At 34.0% G+C, this 17,331-nt stretch overlaps 1 protein-coding gene across 4 annotated transcripts in view; it reads left to right on the plus strand.

Annotated features, from left to right (window-relative positions):
- LOC113237179 (paxillin) overlaps positions 1 to 17,331 on the plus strand; it is a 181,120-nt gene that overhangs the window by 151,676 nt on the left and 12,113 nt on the right. For all 4 annotated transcript variants that reach the window (XM_026473499.1, XM_026473497.1, XM_026473498.1 and 1 more), the window contains one exon: positions 8,304 to 8,400. In XM_026473499.1, coding sequence (XP_026329284.1) covers positions 8,304 to 8,400 — 97 coding nt within the window. The remainder of the gene's footprint in view (positions 1 to 8,303; positions 8,401 to 17,331) is intronic.

The following is a 17,331-nucleotide window of genomic DNA, read 5'->3' on the forward strand; positions in this document are numbered from 1 at the left end:
TTTTCAGTACAAATCGGCAATTTCATACTTTAACCCCTATTATTAATTATCTCCCTTTTTTCCTGTATGTTATGTTCTCTGTTATGTTTTGATTTGGTGGCAGTGGGGTCGATATAGATTGCATTTCAGCCGAAGAAATGGGTGTATCAGTTATCTGCTGGGTTTGTTCTAGCGTTGTATCTCCTGCTGTGTTAGAACTTACCGCAAAGAGCGGGGACGACGATGTGGTTAACTTTTTTGCTTGTCAAATTTGATGCAGATGTTTCATTATTTATTAATATTTTTAGTTTTTTCTGTGAATTTGTTGAACTTACATCACATTTTCAATTAGCTTTGTTACTTGGTTTCATAATACTATAAAACCGTTTTATTGAAACACTAGTGCAGTTCACTTGACATGGAACTACACAGAACATGTCCCACAGTTGAGGTATTCTCTGTTATCAATTTTTGTTTTACATTTATAGCATTTTTTCCCCCATTATATTAGTAGTTATAAAAATCTCTTTAATAAAATCGTGTAAAAATGTCCAAAAAATAAAAGAGAAGAAAAAATGAAGAAAACAGAAAATTATTTTAAAATCGTAGGTTTGAACCTAGGTCGTCTGCTTGGCGCTCATGAGTTATACCGCTTGCCTACTAACCAGATGAATCACACGCCGAAATAGTAAGACGGTATCATCACTATATTTTCTTTTTTTGTAATTCGTGGATATCGATCAACTGTGTGAATCAATTATGTAGCAACATACACGTCGCAGTTCAACTCAAAACCAAAAACTTGATTTAAATCGCGTATATTTGTTTTTTTAAACAAACCGATGTTTCGGGCCCTTTACAGGTCTATGGTCACGGTTGACTGAGGTGGTACAGTCTTCAACCAGTTATGTCTAATATTAATGCAAACCACCCTATTTTTTCACTATAGTTACAATACTTATTAATTAAATACCTTATTTTTAATTTTACAATGAAAACATACCAATTTACGCTACATTACAAATTATTTATTGAATGAATTTTTATTAAGTTTAATTTATTATTAATTATTAATAGAAATTAGAATAAACTAAAACAAATTAATTAGCACTGCAGTCTTATGTCTGTTTGGGATTTTTCATTAGAGGAAATACTGGATCCCAAACTGGTTGTACGGAGAAACCATCTTCCCTGTTGAAATTAGGATGTTTTTTAATTTCAATGGCCTCTCGCAGCATCCTGGGTAGATAACGGACTTCTTTTGCAAGGACCTGGGGTTTGTCAAACTTCATTGAATGTGTAGGTTTATCCATGACATGCTCGCAGACTGCAGACTTGTTTATGCGACGGTGTTTGACATCAGCTATATGTTCTTTGACGCGGGTACAAATACTTCGCTTTGTTTGTCCAATATAAGAGAGACCGCACTCACAGTCAAGCTTGTAAACTCCTGCATCCGGTTTGTTTGAAAAAACAAATATACGCGATTTAAATCCGGAAATATATAGTTTCATTTCCTATGTGTAACAATTGCGAAAATCTAAGAACTCGATAAAAACTTCATTGTTCGTTATTTGTAAACATTTAAAATTAAGCACTGTTCTTGTCAATTAAATTATGTTTTTGTTTTACCGCTTCACTTATCCATATTATGATGTGATATTGGTGTACTTCTCATATTTAAAAATATTGCTAAAGTTACTGTGAAGTATTCACAACATTTTTGGTCCTCTATTTCAATATTGTTATATCTTTTGAAATACAACTTGAAAGTTGTCACAAACAAAAACACTCAATATTTATTAGATTTGATTCAAATTTCCGCACTTTGATGTTTATATTATTTCTTTTAAAATTTTTAAACTTAAATTAATAAAGAGCCGATGTTTACGTTACCGCGCTCTCTGGCGAAAATTTTGTTTTATTATATATCAGTTAATAATTGTTTTAATTTAAAAAAAGTTTATTATTTAGTTTATTTTATACTAAAATATTGTTATATTGCTTTTTTATTGTTTTCCGAAAACTATTGTGCGATGGAAGTTTTTTGCTTGTGCCTTGATAGAAGGGGCAGTCCATAGGCGACGCCTCCAGTCGTATATAAAAAAAATCAAAAGCTCTAAAAGACGAGCAGAAAACATAAAATAACCGACTAAAAACGAGGCAGTATGGTTTTGACAATAGCCTGTTTATTTCAGATGAACAAAAATAGTTTTCGAGCAATACATTAATCAAAACAGACAGACAGACAGAAATTGAAAATAATTAATTATTCATCAGATTGAAAATACCTTAGCCTGTCCGCCTGTAGGGCAGAAAGTTTTATTACTATCACCAAATTGAAACATATGTTTTGTGATGGCACAAAACACTAACAATATCGCATACATAGCAAACCAATCAGACCGTGAAGTGGATTCCTCTAAATTTGCCATTGGCGCAAATCCATCAGTTTATGAGCAGGTAACTTGGTTGAACCAGACTACAATGAGTAAGGCAATCAAAGGCACAGACGAAAGCGACATTCTACTCATAGCTATATATATACTATTCGGTACTTGTACTTTGCTTGCAATTGTATTCTTCGTCGTTATGTTATACGAGGATTTTGTGGATTGTCTCTATGTGTTTAGACGACGAGATTGAGATGAGATGTCAGGTTTCATGAGTAGAACTGACACAGCGTATGTTTAAGAACATCTATGGGACACAGTTTTGCCCCTCGTCTCATTTATACGCACGTCTTTTTCGCTCTTATTGCATGGACATTTTCGACTATAATTATTCATCAGATTTAAACATACGTTTTGTGATGGTACAAAATACTGGCACTAACAAATCAATAAGGAACCAAATGGCGCATGTTGGGGGATACCTACGTCCAGCAATGGACTGCAATATGCTAATGATGCGATGAATAGGTACGAACGACTTGCACAATGTGGGTCCCTGTGAAATCGTGGAAATAAGAACAACAGTTAGGCTCGATTAGGCTAACAGTTAGGGAACAGTTAACTGTTTTTGATCGTATTGAGATCTTCCAGGCCGTTCGGTGTTGACCTAATCCAGCATCAACATGTTATAAAGCAGTATTGACAATAGTTATGTGTACATATGTGTAAAGCGTGAAACCAGTTTACCATTTGCATTAGCAGTAGAGCACCTTGTGAAAGAGTTCGTCCAGGGAAGTACTGCCACGTTACCTATTTCTGCCGCCAAGCATTAATATGAGCATTACTGCGTTCCGTTTTAGAAGGGTAAGGGTGCTGGTGACATTGTATGCACATGGGACTTGTCAACTTATGTCTCAGGGTCACAGGCGCAGGGGCAGTGCCCATAAGATCTTTGCGATTTAAAGCTCTGAGTGGCACTGAAACTGTTATGGATATGCGCGTCGCTTACTAACAGGCGCAAGACTTGTTCGTTCCGTGGTTGTATTTAATGTTCTAAAAATATTAAAAATGCGAAAGGATATAAAATGCGAATAAATCGTATTTAAAGTCTAAACTCAAATTTAAATGCTCTACCCTGACGTATGATATGCGTTCTAGTTCTGTAATCTAATTACAAACTCACCACAAAAATTTGTAATTTAAAATTGAAAGATTTGTAATTTTGTTTTACGACAAATTGTTAAGTATAATTGAAATCTTGCCGAAATTATAAAATAACGTATTTTGTGTAATCAATAATAAAATTACGAAATTTATGCAAACGAAGTAAGAAAAGTGCAGTAAATATTTTATTTCAACATTTTTAAAACTTTCGCTGTCACTATAACAACAATAGAAAATAAATACAGGGTTTCCACACGCAAAATAGGCGCCTTGACGTCGAGTTGCGGACACTAGCCCGTTACACCAAGTACAAGTACAAATACAGGGTAAAAACCCCGTTAAATTAATTTACTGACGACTTCATGTCAGCTGAGTTAAGTAAGGTCTTAATATATTTATGAATGCGGGCTGTACAATTTTATACTCAGCGTATTATACAGGATGCAAAATAAAGGTGTAAGAGTACATCAGGCTTTACACTTTGGACTTTGAACGGTTCTTATTTAAATCTTAAATATCAAGCTTGACATACTTTTGGTATCTATTCATATTTCGGGATATACAATCTAGTAACAAGTTAATGAACAGGTCGATCTTATTAACGGAAACAACGAGCCATATCAACCCATTACATACACTTTTACCCTAACAAATCCTATGTTATCCCGTTATGTTATTTTATGCGATGTTAATAAATAACGCCTTGATTTTAACTAATACTAATATCCGAATGTTGTTCTTGGCAAGGCCACAACCGCCATTTCCCTCGACTGCACAGAAATAGATCATACACTAAACTAATTTCGACTAGCTATACGTAACCGATTGTTTACCACACTAACACATTGGTACCACTCATCATCTTGTTGTTCAGTTATTTCATAAATATTATCATGGTTCAAACAATCTATCGTTTTTTTACTTTTCCAAAACACATTTATATGGTAACATCTTCTGAATAATGTTACTCTTATACCTTGGCTATACTTGACGCATTTTTTATTACCGCTAACTAGTCTTAACTGTTTCTATAGTGCGCTACGGATACGAAAACAATATAAAACTCCCAATAAATCGCTTCGTTTGTCTCAAATATCACAACTACTTGATCAAGAGCATCAATTGAATGATACTGTTCGTTAAAATTATGATGGCAGGTGTTGGTAAGGTCGTAGTCTTGAAGTAAAACTAAAATAAATTGACATCTATGTTGTATATATTCAAATGTGACCTTGCGCACGACATTGAGGTTCAAATTATTTATGTTTAAGGATATCAGCGACCATATTTATTTAAAATAACTAACAGATTCGCTTATTTTAATAATAATGAAAAATATTGTTTTTTTTAATCAAATTAAGTAACCATGCAGAAAACCAATATGAGTGTTTTGAAATTTCAACAGACACACAAAAAAATGGTTAGGGGAAAACTCTGTCCCCTTTTAGCAAAATTATTACTAGAACGTAAAATGTGTCGTTTCTTTCTAACTTCTGAGTTACTTTTAATATTTTGAACATCAATTGTGTCTTTTCAATGCGCATAGAAAGGATTTGATTTTCTATACGTGTCGAAACATAATTAAATGAAAAGACATACACATCTTTTATATTCTTAATCTGATTTTGATCTAAAACTTGAAATCATTCAAATAGAGTCATGAAATGTTGGCAACCATACTTTTATTTCAGATGAAAAGTGTTGCTGTAAAATGATAAATCAGTTACTCCGAGCACTTTTTCTGATTGATGTTTACTAATTGTTTGATTTTTTTGTTATTATCGGTTAAACGATATTATAACCTTCGCGAGAATTTGTCAATCATCAACCATTTCGTAATGTGCCCTACACGCTATCAGTTGTCAAACAAGCTTGGACAGTTCCGACGTTCCGACCAAATCCGTCTGGTCAAATCTTCGAAGGCGGGGCTTTAGGCGACTGGTTATTAAACGCAATTACATTCAACTTGTGCGAAAACCGTACCGGGACGCGTGAAGTATGCGGCAGGTCAGTTCAATAGTTGCGTGCACTGCATCAATCGTTATGCAGGAAAGGTACGATTCAACGAAGGGGGTATTAGATACAATAAATAACATATCGAGAGGTTTTCGCGATTATTTGAACGTTTCGGCCCCTTTACAGGTCCCCATGGTCACGGTTGACAACAAATATACGCGACTTAAATCCAGAAAAATAGTTTCATTTCCTATACAATAAATAACGTTATTTCATTTCAATAATCATGGCATAATGGTAAAGTGGAGCTTTCTAATAAGCAAAATATACCTACCTGTGTTAGAGAACTCCGCAGTTCCACGACTAGAAATTTAGGTACATTGTTTTTAAATTAGATAATTTTTGTCAAACATACATGTGATGTTACAAAGCAAAATTTGACGTCTTCGTCTGTTTCATGATGACCAATGAATTAAAGATTAAAGTCAACTGATTCCTAATCTATAGCTATCGGGCTTAGTCTTACCGGTTGACAATGTGTGTAGCCGTATTAATCGCATCTTTCTCACATATATCATTGGGGTACATTTTTTTACTGGCTCCTTGATTACACACACGAGTATATCTTGTCATTAAGTTTACCCATCTGTCTCCAAAACAAACTAGCTACTTTGTTATACGACGTAAATACGTTTACTTTTGCCAGTTTTGCTTACATCTTGTCATAGTTCCAAGGAATATGCTCTTCTAATTCATTCGTCACTTTAACACACCTGTATGTCAGCTAATACATTTTGCTCTTTTGTATTTGAAACATGCATCCATTCGGGCTTGCGACTTAACACAATTTTAAAACTAAATTGTCATGTATTTTCATGTAATATTATACATATGTCATATGTTTCATATGTCATTGACTATATTATGTGTTTTTATATAACGTCTACTCAAGGATATATAGTTGCCTATTCTTACGTGTTTTTTATATATATTTTTTATTTAAAAGGGTCAGAGTAAATAGAGATCTGGTAGTGTCTTAAGATAACTAAAGAACGAAATAAACACAAAATAATTTGTTGTTTTATGGATGTTCTAGGCATTGAAGATGCAGGCCAGCCCACCTGTTTCCGCTGTAATACCGAGCGACTGAAAGTTTTGGACGCCGGCCTAATTAGTGCTAAGCATTAGGAGAATCTACTTTTGCGTCCATTGTACATTGATTATATTGATGCGGCAATTTGCTTTGGAATAATGCCTCCGACATTAATAGAATTTTTTACCTGCAAAAACACTCAGTGCCTTAGGCGTCTCGTAGAGATAAGTTTAAAGAAATTATCAGAAGTCAGTAATCGTTTAGTAGCACTAGAGCTCCTTGTGAAAGAGTTCGTCCAGGGAAGTACTGCCACTATATCTATTTCTGCCGCCAAGCAGTAATATGAGTATGATTGCGTTACGGTTTTGAAGAGTAAGTAAGGGTGCTAGTGAAATTACAGGCATATAGGACTTTACAACTTATGTCTTAGGTTGAAGGGCGTAGAGGCAGTGAAATGTACCTTACGAATAAATAGTAGTGTTTGATCAATTTCACGATTTCCAGTGTAATTTGTTGAAAAAACCTATGAAATACAGATATATTCGATTACGTTTGATTAAATTGTATCGAATTAAGTTGAAGGTCGTTTACCATCACTAAAGTTTAATTGTGTTTTGTATACACAACTCTGTCCATACACAGATAAAACTGAATCAGAATGCACTAACAGATGTACATACAACATATACAGGCATAGGGTGTGTGAGTAGTATTAATAATTGTTAAACATGTACACAACAAGTACCTTCTAGTTAAGACGGATTATGCGATGTCTGACTTGCGTAAGAAATTTATTCTCGTCCTTAGTAGAAGATATAGAAAAGAAAATGTTTGCATTGCCGCGTTCGCTGCATATCCTCTACACAGTAATAAATAAGAGACCAAATTTGTACGGCTATGACAAGCACTTGTGTATGTACTTATTTCCGTTGTGCCCCAAATTATTTATGTTTCAATGTGCCCCTTTCTTAATGTAAGGCGTTATTACTATATAAAATCACGCGCGGTATAATAATACAACCAAATAATTTTAACAATTCAAAGAAAATACGGGAGTAAGTTTTTGACAAATAGGATTAGAGGATGGTCATACGTAGTTTCCTTTCGTGCGACTGGATGGACATGTATTGTCTATCGTAATGTTTATCTGACCACTAACAAACGAATTAGTGAAATAATTTTTATTCTCATGCGTATTAAAACCAAATTGTTAAATGAGACTAAACGAATCGTAAATAAATGTTATTTTGTTGACATAATTACAGTCCCAAAATTGCACACTCATCTTTTCGGACGCTACAAAAATGGGGCACATTTTATGGGACGCAACGAAAATAAGCCCTTTTTTCTATCTCAATTTTCGTAACCAAATACCTTAGTAAATCGACTTCATAATTAGAAATAAGGAATGATTTGAAATCTGAGCTTCATTCCAATTTTTACTTGGCATCTCTTCGTTCATCGTTCTATTATAAATCTAGGCCTTTGGCAAATAATTGCATCTTTAAATCCTGCGCATAATCAGCGTACTTCGACATCTAAATATAAATGTAGATATTTCTATCATATGACACTTTGTTGTGGTCGATATTGTTATATAGTCGCTACAGTCAGAGACATCTATTTACGTTTAGGAGTGTAAAGTAACATTATGTTTAATATTCATATGAGTATTTATTAAATTTCTAAGTGTTAAATTCTTATTTAAATTGTTATAGATGGATATGCTCGCACCAATGGCGCTACAAGCCCTGCGTCGTCCAGGCCGACAGTGGATTCACTTCTGGACCAGCTGAGCACAGACGTGCCAAATGGGTAAGGTCACTTAAATTTTCAAGCTATAGATTCTTAATTAATAAAAATTATTTATTCGTTTGGTATATAGTATATTTTATTTATTTAGTACAGTAAAAGTTGTTCATGTTAACGAATGAATATCTCTACTAATGAATGACGTCTTTGACGGATTTATTTAACCAATTCAACAGTCTGTTTACACCAAAATATCTAGGTAGACGGTCAAGTTTGTCACTTTAAATTTAAATACAACTCTAAGCCGTTTGTAATAAGATCGATCCAAAGTGTTAAGCTCGATGTGCTCTTGACTATGCATCTTTTTATTACAACCTGTATACTATATTGGGTATGTTGTAACGTCGGTATTAATAAATCAAACTCAAGTGCAGGATTGATATTAAGAACTTCATCATCATCATCTCAGCCCGTTAACACCCACTGCTGGGTATAGGTCTCCTAAGAACTTACTTGAGTCAAATGTTTTTGTTAATAAATGACTCGCTTAAGCACATCATTGATTGATTACGCATTGTTAGAGAGTTTTAAAAATTTGCACTCATTAATAAATGTCACTCAGCAATCAAGACCAGAAATGGACAAGCACCCGAGTTTTTACTCGGCTTTTTGTAACGCCGGGTTTAAATCGGCTTAAAGCCCATTAAATCGAGGGCCAAAACTACTTACAATTAAATATTTGTTGTAAATCGAGTTTTGTTCAAATGTAATGATTTATTGCAAAATGTTTATTGCTTTCTGATCGATACGCTTGAAAATCGTATTGAAATAAATCGATACAAAAAGTCGTTAGATCCACAACCGCCTGAAGTTCTCTCTTTTTCTTGTAAAAAATATTTTTTACATGAAAATATTTGGGTTTTAACCCACTGCCCATTTCTGCTCATGACCGTTATTAAGTCCTAATCAGTATTTAGCTAGTTCTTGGTCACTTGAGATGGTAACTCAACGTACCAATTTTTATTTATGATACTAAGTTACAGGGCGAACAAATCGTGCGTCTGATGGTAAACTACACGCCTACCCATAACAGTTACAGTGCCACTCAGAGTTTTAAATCGCAAATTCTTAGAGGCACTGCCACTGCAACCGTTACCCTGAGACACAAAGTCGGCAACCGCATTTGCCTGTAGTTTTACTAGCACCGTTATCCTTCAAAACCAAAACACTGCTCACATTGTTGCTTGGCGGCAGAAATAGATCTTCTTCTTATCGTATCATATCGATGTACGCCACATTATAATGCTTACCTTGGTGATGGCAGAAAGAGGTATGGTAGTGGTACTTCCTTGAACGAACTTTTTCAGAGCCCCATTGCAACTGTATGATGGTTTGTTAATACAGGAAAGCTTCTTGCAATTAATCTCTACATATTGGCACGTTATATCGAACTTAGGCGCTGTTTATTAATACGGGCCTTATAAACAACATTTTGGCTTAATAAGGCACAACGAAAATTTACGTAGCAAATGTTTATTTTCCCACAACCTCTTCACGGTTGTTCTAAACATGAAAATAGGATTTGTTTTCCCACTAATACAATTTGTTGGAACAGTTGATACGGTAAATACGGTGATAAATTGGCTTACGTTTATTGAGAAATGAAGGTAATTTGTATTCGATCCAAAAGTTCTGTACGAGTGGACATAACTGATCAATATTTTTCCATCAACGTGTTTTAATAATAAATGACTCAAGTTCCTGTAGTCGCTCTGCAATCAATAACTCGTGTTGACTCAAAGCAAAAGTGAAATAGCTTATAGTGAGGGCATATTAGAGGCGATAGTTTCAATATTGACGATTCAATGGGCACTAGTTATTCCAAACAATGCAGGTTTTATTTCCATGCTGTTTACTAACAGTGTTGCTTGAATTGGCTTTTTTATAGCCTCCAACGGAGCAAGCAAAGCTCTCTTTTAAATCCAATAAGTGCCGGTCAGGGGACTTATTAAAAGGACATATGAGAGTATTGACGTGTTCAACTGTATTTATTACCTGACGTATTCAATGAATGATGAATGTTGCGTACATTTGATCTAGCAATAGTTCACAGAGGGAGACGTACATATCAGTTATTAAAATCCGGGTGATTGTAGCGTAAAATGTTGATGAAAAGTATGTTCCTAAATTAAAATAGCTTTTTATTCCCTAGAATAACATCTGAATTTCGAGCATGAATTTGAATTAAAAGATCGAACGAACTTTGTTTTACAAATAACTCTAGCTAGCTGACGATTGTGCTTGTAAGCGTTTTCTATTTATTTTCCTATTTGGGAAAAATGAGAGGTAGAGTATTTGTTTGTTTCCTTGTTCCGGAAATAATTATGTTTCCGTCTCCAGACGTTATAAAGAGTCCGAAATCGAAGTGTTCTCATCTAAATGTTCTTTTTGCGTACAGGTAAACCGTTCATTCATAGCTTGTTCGTTTCAACCAAGGCGTTTAAGACTTAGGCCATATTTTTATCATAAACATAGGTTTCCACAAAAAAATGTCATCAAAACAAGTGACGGGTCTAACTATAATGATATTAAGTAGCGATAGCTCGGAGTTGCATAATTTGTAGTGTTGTATTTGTGTTTTTATGCGAGCAGCACCCTACTACATGTCCAATTCCGACCTCTCCCTAATATCACTATACAATCTCCGTTTGTAAACTAAACTGTTTTGGAACTGGGACGGCTTCAACTTACTTTACTTATAAAAATTCCCTTAAGATTCCCATTAACTTAAAGTCATGATGTAACTAATAGGAGGGTTAATCAAAGACACTGTGACCAACCCACGAGGCACTGGCGACGACGGGGCCGTGTGAAAAGGGGTATTTTGGGCGCGTGCGCCGCGAATAGCCCGGCCCACACCGATACATCGGTTTTGTTGTTATAATCGCCTATACTTAAATGCACCACGCTTTAGTAATGTTCAGGACATTTTGTTTTAAAGATTATTTACTTCAGTCTTCACATCGAAACAAAATGTGTGGATACAATTACTACTTACTCTCCTTCAAAATACTCAAGTAATGTTGTAGCTAATTAGTATGCAATGCATCAACATGAATTAGGACAAACAAAGATAAAACATTATTTCAGATTGCAAACTTGCTATCTGTAACAGCTATTTGTCAACAGAAATGTAAATAGAAATAGCTAACTTTAAATATTCAGTATTTGTCCTTTTTTTATTGAAAAATTAATAGCTACTTTAGTGTGTTTAATAACAAGTCATTTTTCAATGTCTGTAAGAGTACATGTGAATGTCAAAACCGATATTCTTTGCGAATAAAATATAAAACACCGCGTACTCGAGTGTTGTTTTTCATGCTGTTGAAAATAGTGTCCTCGAAGAGCGTTTATCGAGTTTTTCCACAAATATTGGCAACATAAACAGGCTCGGAAATAGTGCGTTAATTGAGAACCTCAAAATTAGGTCACCTAAATCATCAGTCATTTCAGATGATTTACGATTTCCTTTGCTCTAAATTCTTCTATTACATGTTTTTTGTTTGCTTTTTTTCTCATACTTTTTCACCTTTAATGTTATAAAAATATAATATTCGTTTCAAAAAGAAACTCGCAACGTCATGGTCAGGCCAGAATACGTTTACTGGGCAAGAGTCATCTCTAGGTCTATATATATATATATATATCTGTTAGATGAATATAGAAACGAGTATGTTTTGAGGATATTTAAAGTGGCTCCAATATCGACGCCTTAGAGAGAGAACCTCGCATACGCGTTTTCACATAGATCATTTTTACTGGTTTTTGTTGATGAAAAGCTTATAAATTTCTTGCTCAAATATATTATTAAAGTAATATAGTAACTGAAAGAGGTATAATTTAACTAATTAAAATACTAGCATTTGCGTGCATTTACTACATATTACACCACATTTTTATCTTCATCCTGAAAAATTACATCGGAGTCACATACGAGATTTTCACTCTAAGACGACGATATGGGAAAAACTAAAAGCTTTTTAAAGCCGATTACGTTATGCGTAGTAATGCGCAGAGATAACCACTATATGACCAAGAAAGTCTTGACACTTGGATTGGATCCGTCCAACAGTGATATAAAGAGCCTGTAGACCCTGTACTTGTGCAAAAGCACCTGGAGTGGCTTACTAGGAGTACGCCAAAAGAAATAGGACATAAGGCCGGGACAAAGAAGAAAGCACGGGTCTCCTCAAAGTTTTACGTCGTACAGTTGTAAATCTTCTTCTACGTGCTGATTTCTTTACGATGTTTTTCTTTACAATTAGTGAGAGACTACACATTCACAAATGTACGTATCTTAGAAATAAAATTCATAGTTAAATATCAGATATCTTCATAAATTCATTCTAGATCACCGCGCTCAATTTATCTTTCATATCAAATACAAGTTAACATATTTCAGTTCGTGTAATAAAAATCGTCTGTACTGTAATAAAAGTTCTCTGCCGTGGCAATAGGTGTCTATATTATTTTCGAGCTTTAACACTTTTGTTGACAGCCCGCAGGCGTGTTACGTCAGTGCTTTTTACGCAGGTACCCTGTTGAAAATTTTACGATGATATTAGTGTCGCAACTTTACTATGAATATTTTTTCGGGTTATCGTTTTTTTTATTTTCCGGGTTTCACGTATAAAAGAACCCAATTTTTGGTTCACTACGATGATAGATCTAGCTTTGTGTTACTGTACTACCGAGTTTCAAAGTTTATTGCATATCATGATGGTTTTTACTATCATGATATGCATTTATTTTTCGGGAAATTGCTCCACTAGTTTGTTATATTATTAATAAATGGGCGAACACAAAAAAGACCTTCGGCCTGACAGGACTCGAACCTGTGACTGTACCAAACCAGGGCCACCGCTCTACCAACTGAGCTATCGTTATTCCAAAGGTTTTACATTGGTAGCAGTAGCACTCCTTGTGGAAGAGTTCGTCCAGGGAAGTACAGCCACCTTACCTATTTCTGCCGTAAAACAGTAACGTGAGCATTATTACATTCCCGTTTTTAAGGGTAAGGGTTCTGGAGAAAGTACAGGCACAAGGGACTTGCCAACTTGTGTCTCAGGGTGACAGGCGCAGTGGCGCGTCACTTAAGGGTCTATACAACCTCAAATGGCTTTGATTACATACAGTAAAATTGAGGATATATATAGACACTGATAATTGTACAGTGTGAAAACACGATTCCTAAAGATTTTCACGATAGGAAAAAAAATACAAACTTACCTCGAAATCTTACAAGAAAACCTCTGTATTCAATGGGTACTTTACGTATACCAATTTTTTTTAAATATCGGCTGAACTAAATAGAACTCGTATACTATACGATATACATTTTCCAAATGGCTATAATTTCTTTTGTAAAAAAATAAGTTTTGAAATAAAGTGTTCCTGCCGCTTGGCCCAAGCAAAATGAACCGTATTAGTACGGGAAATTTGAATTCGAGGTGAGGTAGACTATTAACAATAAACTGAAATAAGAGAACTAAATAAGAGAAATAATAATATGGATGATGTAAATAAATAATGTACCTAAATATTAAAATATTTTTAGATGTCATTACTATTTTTGAAGGTAATATAATGTATCGATGTGTACGCGTTAGTATGTTTCTGTGCACGAATTTACAATTTAGAGTTTAAAATGCAGATAAATAAATTTAATTTTGACAAATACAAATTGGACACTAAATTAAGATTTAGAAGTTGACATTAGCTTTTATATTTTATTATCTGAATTATTATTCATCGACGACAAAATTGTTATTTCTCTAAAATTATGAATATTAAAAGACTTAAACATAGTTGACAATTGTACAGTGGAAAAATTTATGAATGTAATACGATAAAACTCTATAATTCCATGGTTAAAATGTATATTATAATCATAAGTGTATTTTGCTACTCCCTTACAGGGTATCACATGTAGTTCCTACCATAGTTCTAAGTTTGTGTACTGTACCACTTAAGACTATGCGTGACATGCAAATAAAGAAATAAATTAAAAAAAAATACGCTTATAGGGTGTTATAGATCTCATTTCACTGATTTCAGATATGTTATTAACTCAATTTCGTTAAAATGTCGATTACGTTAATTATGATAAGATGGGCAGGGGATCTACTCAGGTTTCTCCATCCGACATCCGTCCAAAACAATTACTGTCAAATGAGTAGTCCACTATCAAACTGCGTCAAATGCGTGGATAAAAAATGCATAAACTAAAAAAACAAAACGATTATTGTACCGAAAAAAGATTTTTAAATAGTACTTTTTTAATTATCTGATAATTGTGATAAAAAAGAGAGTTTTGTTATGATAATAGTAAAAAATACAACTTTAATCTAATTTTAAATTTCCTTTGGATTCTTATATCCACGTCTTCAACCATCAATGTATCTTTATTATCTGTCATTTTTTCTTGTTCAGTCACATTTGATTGTACTTGCCCGATAATATGAGTATACAATTCAAGAATTTCGTATGTAAACCAATCGTCTCCAAAATATTGACCTCTCGAATGACAAAATTACGAGTTTATACTCAATAGAGCAGCGTTTGCAGGTTGACGACAAAATGGCAACTTTTTAAAGTGTAAAACTAAGAAAGATGGCGACTTTTGCAAGAGTAGTCAATTTTTTTAACACTGATTTGTTCAGATTATACTAAATTTAGGCACTGTATTGTTGAAGTGTTTGAAATTATTTAAAATACTTTTACTTACTTTAAAAAATCGTTACAAATGTCACATAGCACTGTTTGCAAGTGGACTACTCAAATAAGTAATACTGGGCCAAAGACACATTAGTACATACATACATTGTATTTATTATTGGTTTTTGGCAAGCCACTCCTGCGCACGTTTCCTGCTCGCGTCGCCGCCGCATCTGTCAACTTTAAAATGAACCGTGATATTTCAACATCGCCGCCACAACCTACCCTTACGAAACAGCGTTTTATTTTCTCAATTTCGTGTTTATGCTTTTTTTAGAGTCGATAAAGAGAACAAAGAGCTTTACTAATAAAAAGTCAATGATGTCTCATTTTAAATTAAAACATAAAATACAATCAACCAAAAACAAAGATCTGCACACAAACATTCGTTGAGTCGCTGGTTCGTTCCGTAGTTTAGTTGGGATAGCATCGTCGGCCTGGTTCGAATCCAGCCGGATTGAATGAATATTTCTCTATGTTCGATCTTTGTATTGATCATTACCTAAAACAAGCTAGGTCACGGTTGACCACCGTGACCATGGGACCTGTAAAGGGCCCGAAAAGTTGGTTTGTTTGAAAAATACAAATGTAGGTACGCGATTTAAATCCAGAAAAATAGTTTCATTTCCTAAGAATTACTATAGTTACCACAAACTGTATGCTACGAAAGTATTTAGAAAATTTCAATTACCAAATACGTAATGTAGTCAGATATTTGAAATACCAATTACAAAATATATTTTTAAACGGTAATTAAGATATAAATAAGCACGTATTTATTTTCAATTGCAAGCTATTCAAACACTGCCCAGTCTGGAGTATTACTTATGTACTAGGTTAAATAGTTTTATTTTTTATTACAAAGTATATGGTAAAGAAACTCCAGTTATTACTTGACTATATTTCATAGTTTTACACTAAAAAATTTCATCATACATGGGATTTTACTGCAGAAAAAAGGTAACGCATACGTATGTTCGAATTTTCGTAATCCTGAAAATCGATTTATAACGAAACCATAATTCTTTTAGGGTATTCTGGATTAGAGTTTATGACAAAGAAAAGATTATGTTAGGTTAGTGACATTATACCTATCTGTTATTAAGCGATGTCAGATGTTCACTTAATTTGAATTTCTTATTTTACGTATATAACCATTGACTTACAATTATATGGACGTCGGGTCCGCGCTAAAAAGTGTCCGAACATATAGGGCGTTAAAATCGTATACAGAGCGTCATTCACGCTTTAGTCTTCGTTTGTTTCTTCTGACAGCGAAGCAATCAAAATTAGACAGTACTGCGATGACATTACAATTTAAATTCAACGTTTTAGCTTTTTCATATTCCTTTACATGTCACTACGTTTAAATAGGTTGACTTGGGACATTTTTTTCGTGGTTTTTGTATTAGACCCGTCGTCCATTTATTTGTAAGTCAATGTATATAACAGTTAGTTTTGTAATATTCCTAAAAAAACGTTTTCAGCATTATGAAAATTCGACCAAACGTTATTTCGAACTTTTGATAGGTAACCCAATAAAAATCCACATAGTACTTAATTTTAAAACAATGTGGTGTAACGTGTTAGTCTATATTATTTGTCACCGTGAAGAGAGTAAAAGTAAAGTTCTCATTAAACTTGCCCGTACAGTAATTAACATTTAGGCACTCCGCCGTCATAGCTGCCACTGCGCATACAACAGATATATCAGAGCATTATTTACTGGACCACATTCGTTACTGACACGCAAATTAATTTTAGTATTTATGTTTACTGTTCAACGCTTAATTGATTACTTGTTAGTGTTTGCTTTGAATAGACCTGTTCGGATGTAGCGTGTCATCTATGTGTTGATTTATAAATGTGGCACTTCATAAATAATAAATGAATAATAGCTCCCAAATGGGTACGTGTTTTGGCAATACGCTTTACAAATGTTGGTAGTTATATGCTTCAACTGGATCTAATTGGTCCCATGTTGCATCTATTATGAATACAAATTGCCAACGGTATAGGGAAGTGGAATTTGTTGCCAAAATTTATTTAAATCATTGGATATATCTATAGATAAAAAGTATACTTAGTAAATCAAACATAACATTAAAGGACATACAAATATTTGTTAAATTTTTATTGAATATCGATCGGATCGAAGGAATTTTTTGTGAGTGTTTTTTCTGAGTGTTCGATCTTTGTATTAATAATTATAACAAA

Source organism: Hyposmocoma kahamanoa, unplaced genomic scaffold (genome assembly GCF_003589595.1).
Source record: "Hyposmocoma kahamanoa isolate Upper Pololo Valley unplaced genomic scaffold, ASM358959v1 93, whole genome shotgun sequence".
Lineage (NCBI taxonomy): Eukaryota > Metazoa > Arthropoda > Insecta > Lepidoptera > Cosmopterigidae > Hyposmocoma > Hyposmocoma kahamanoa.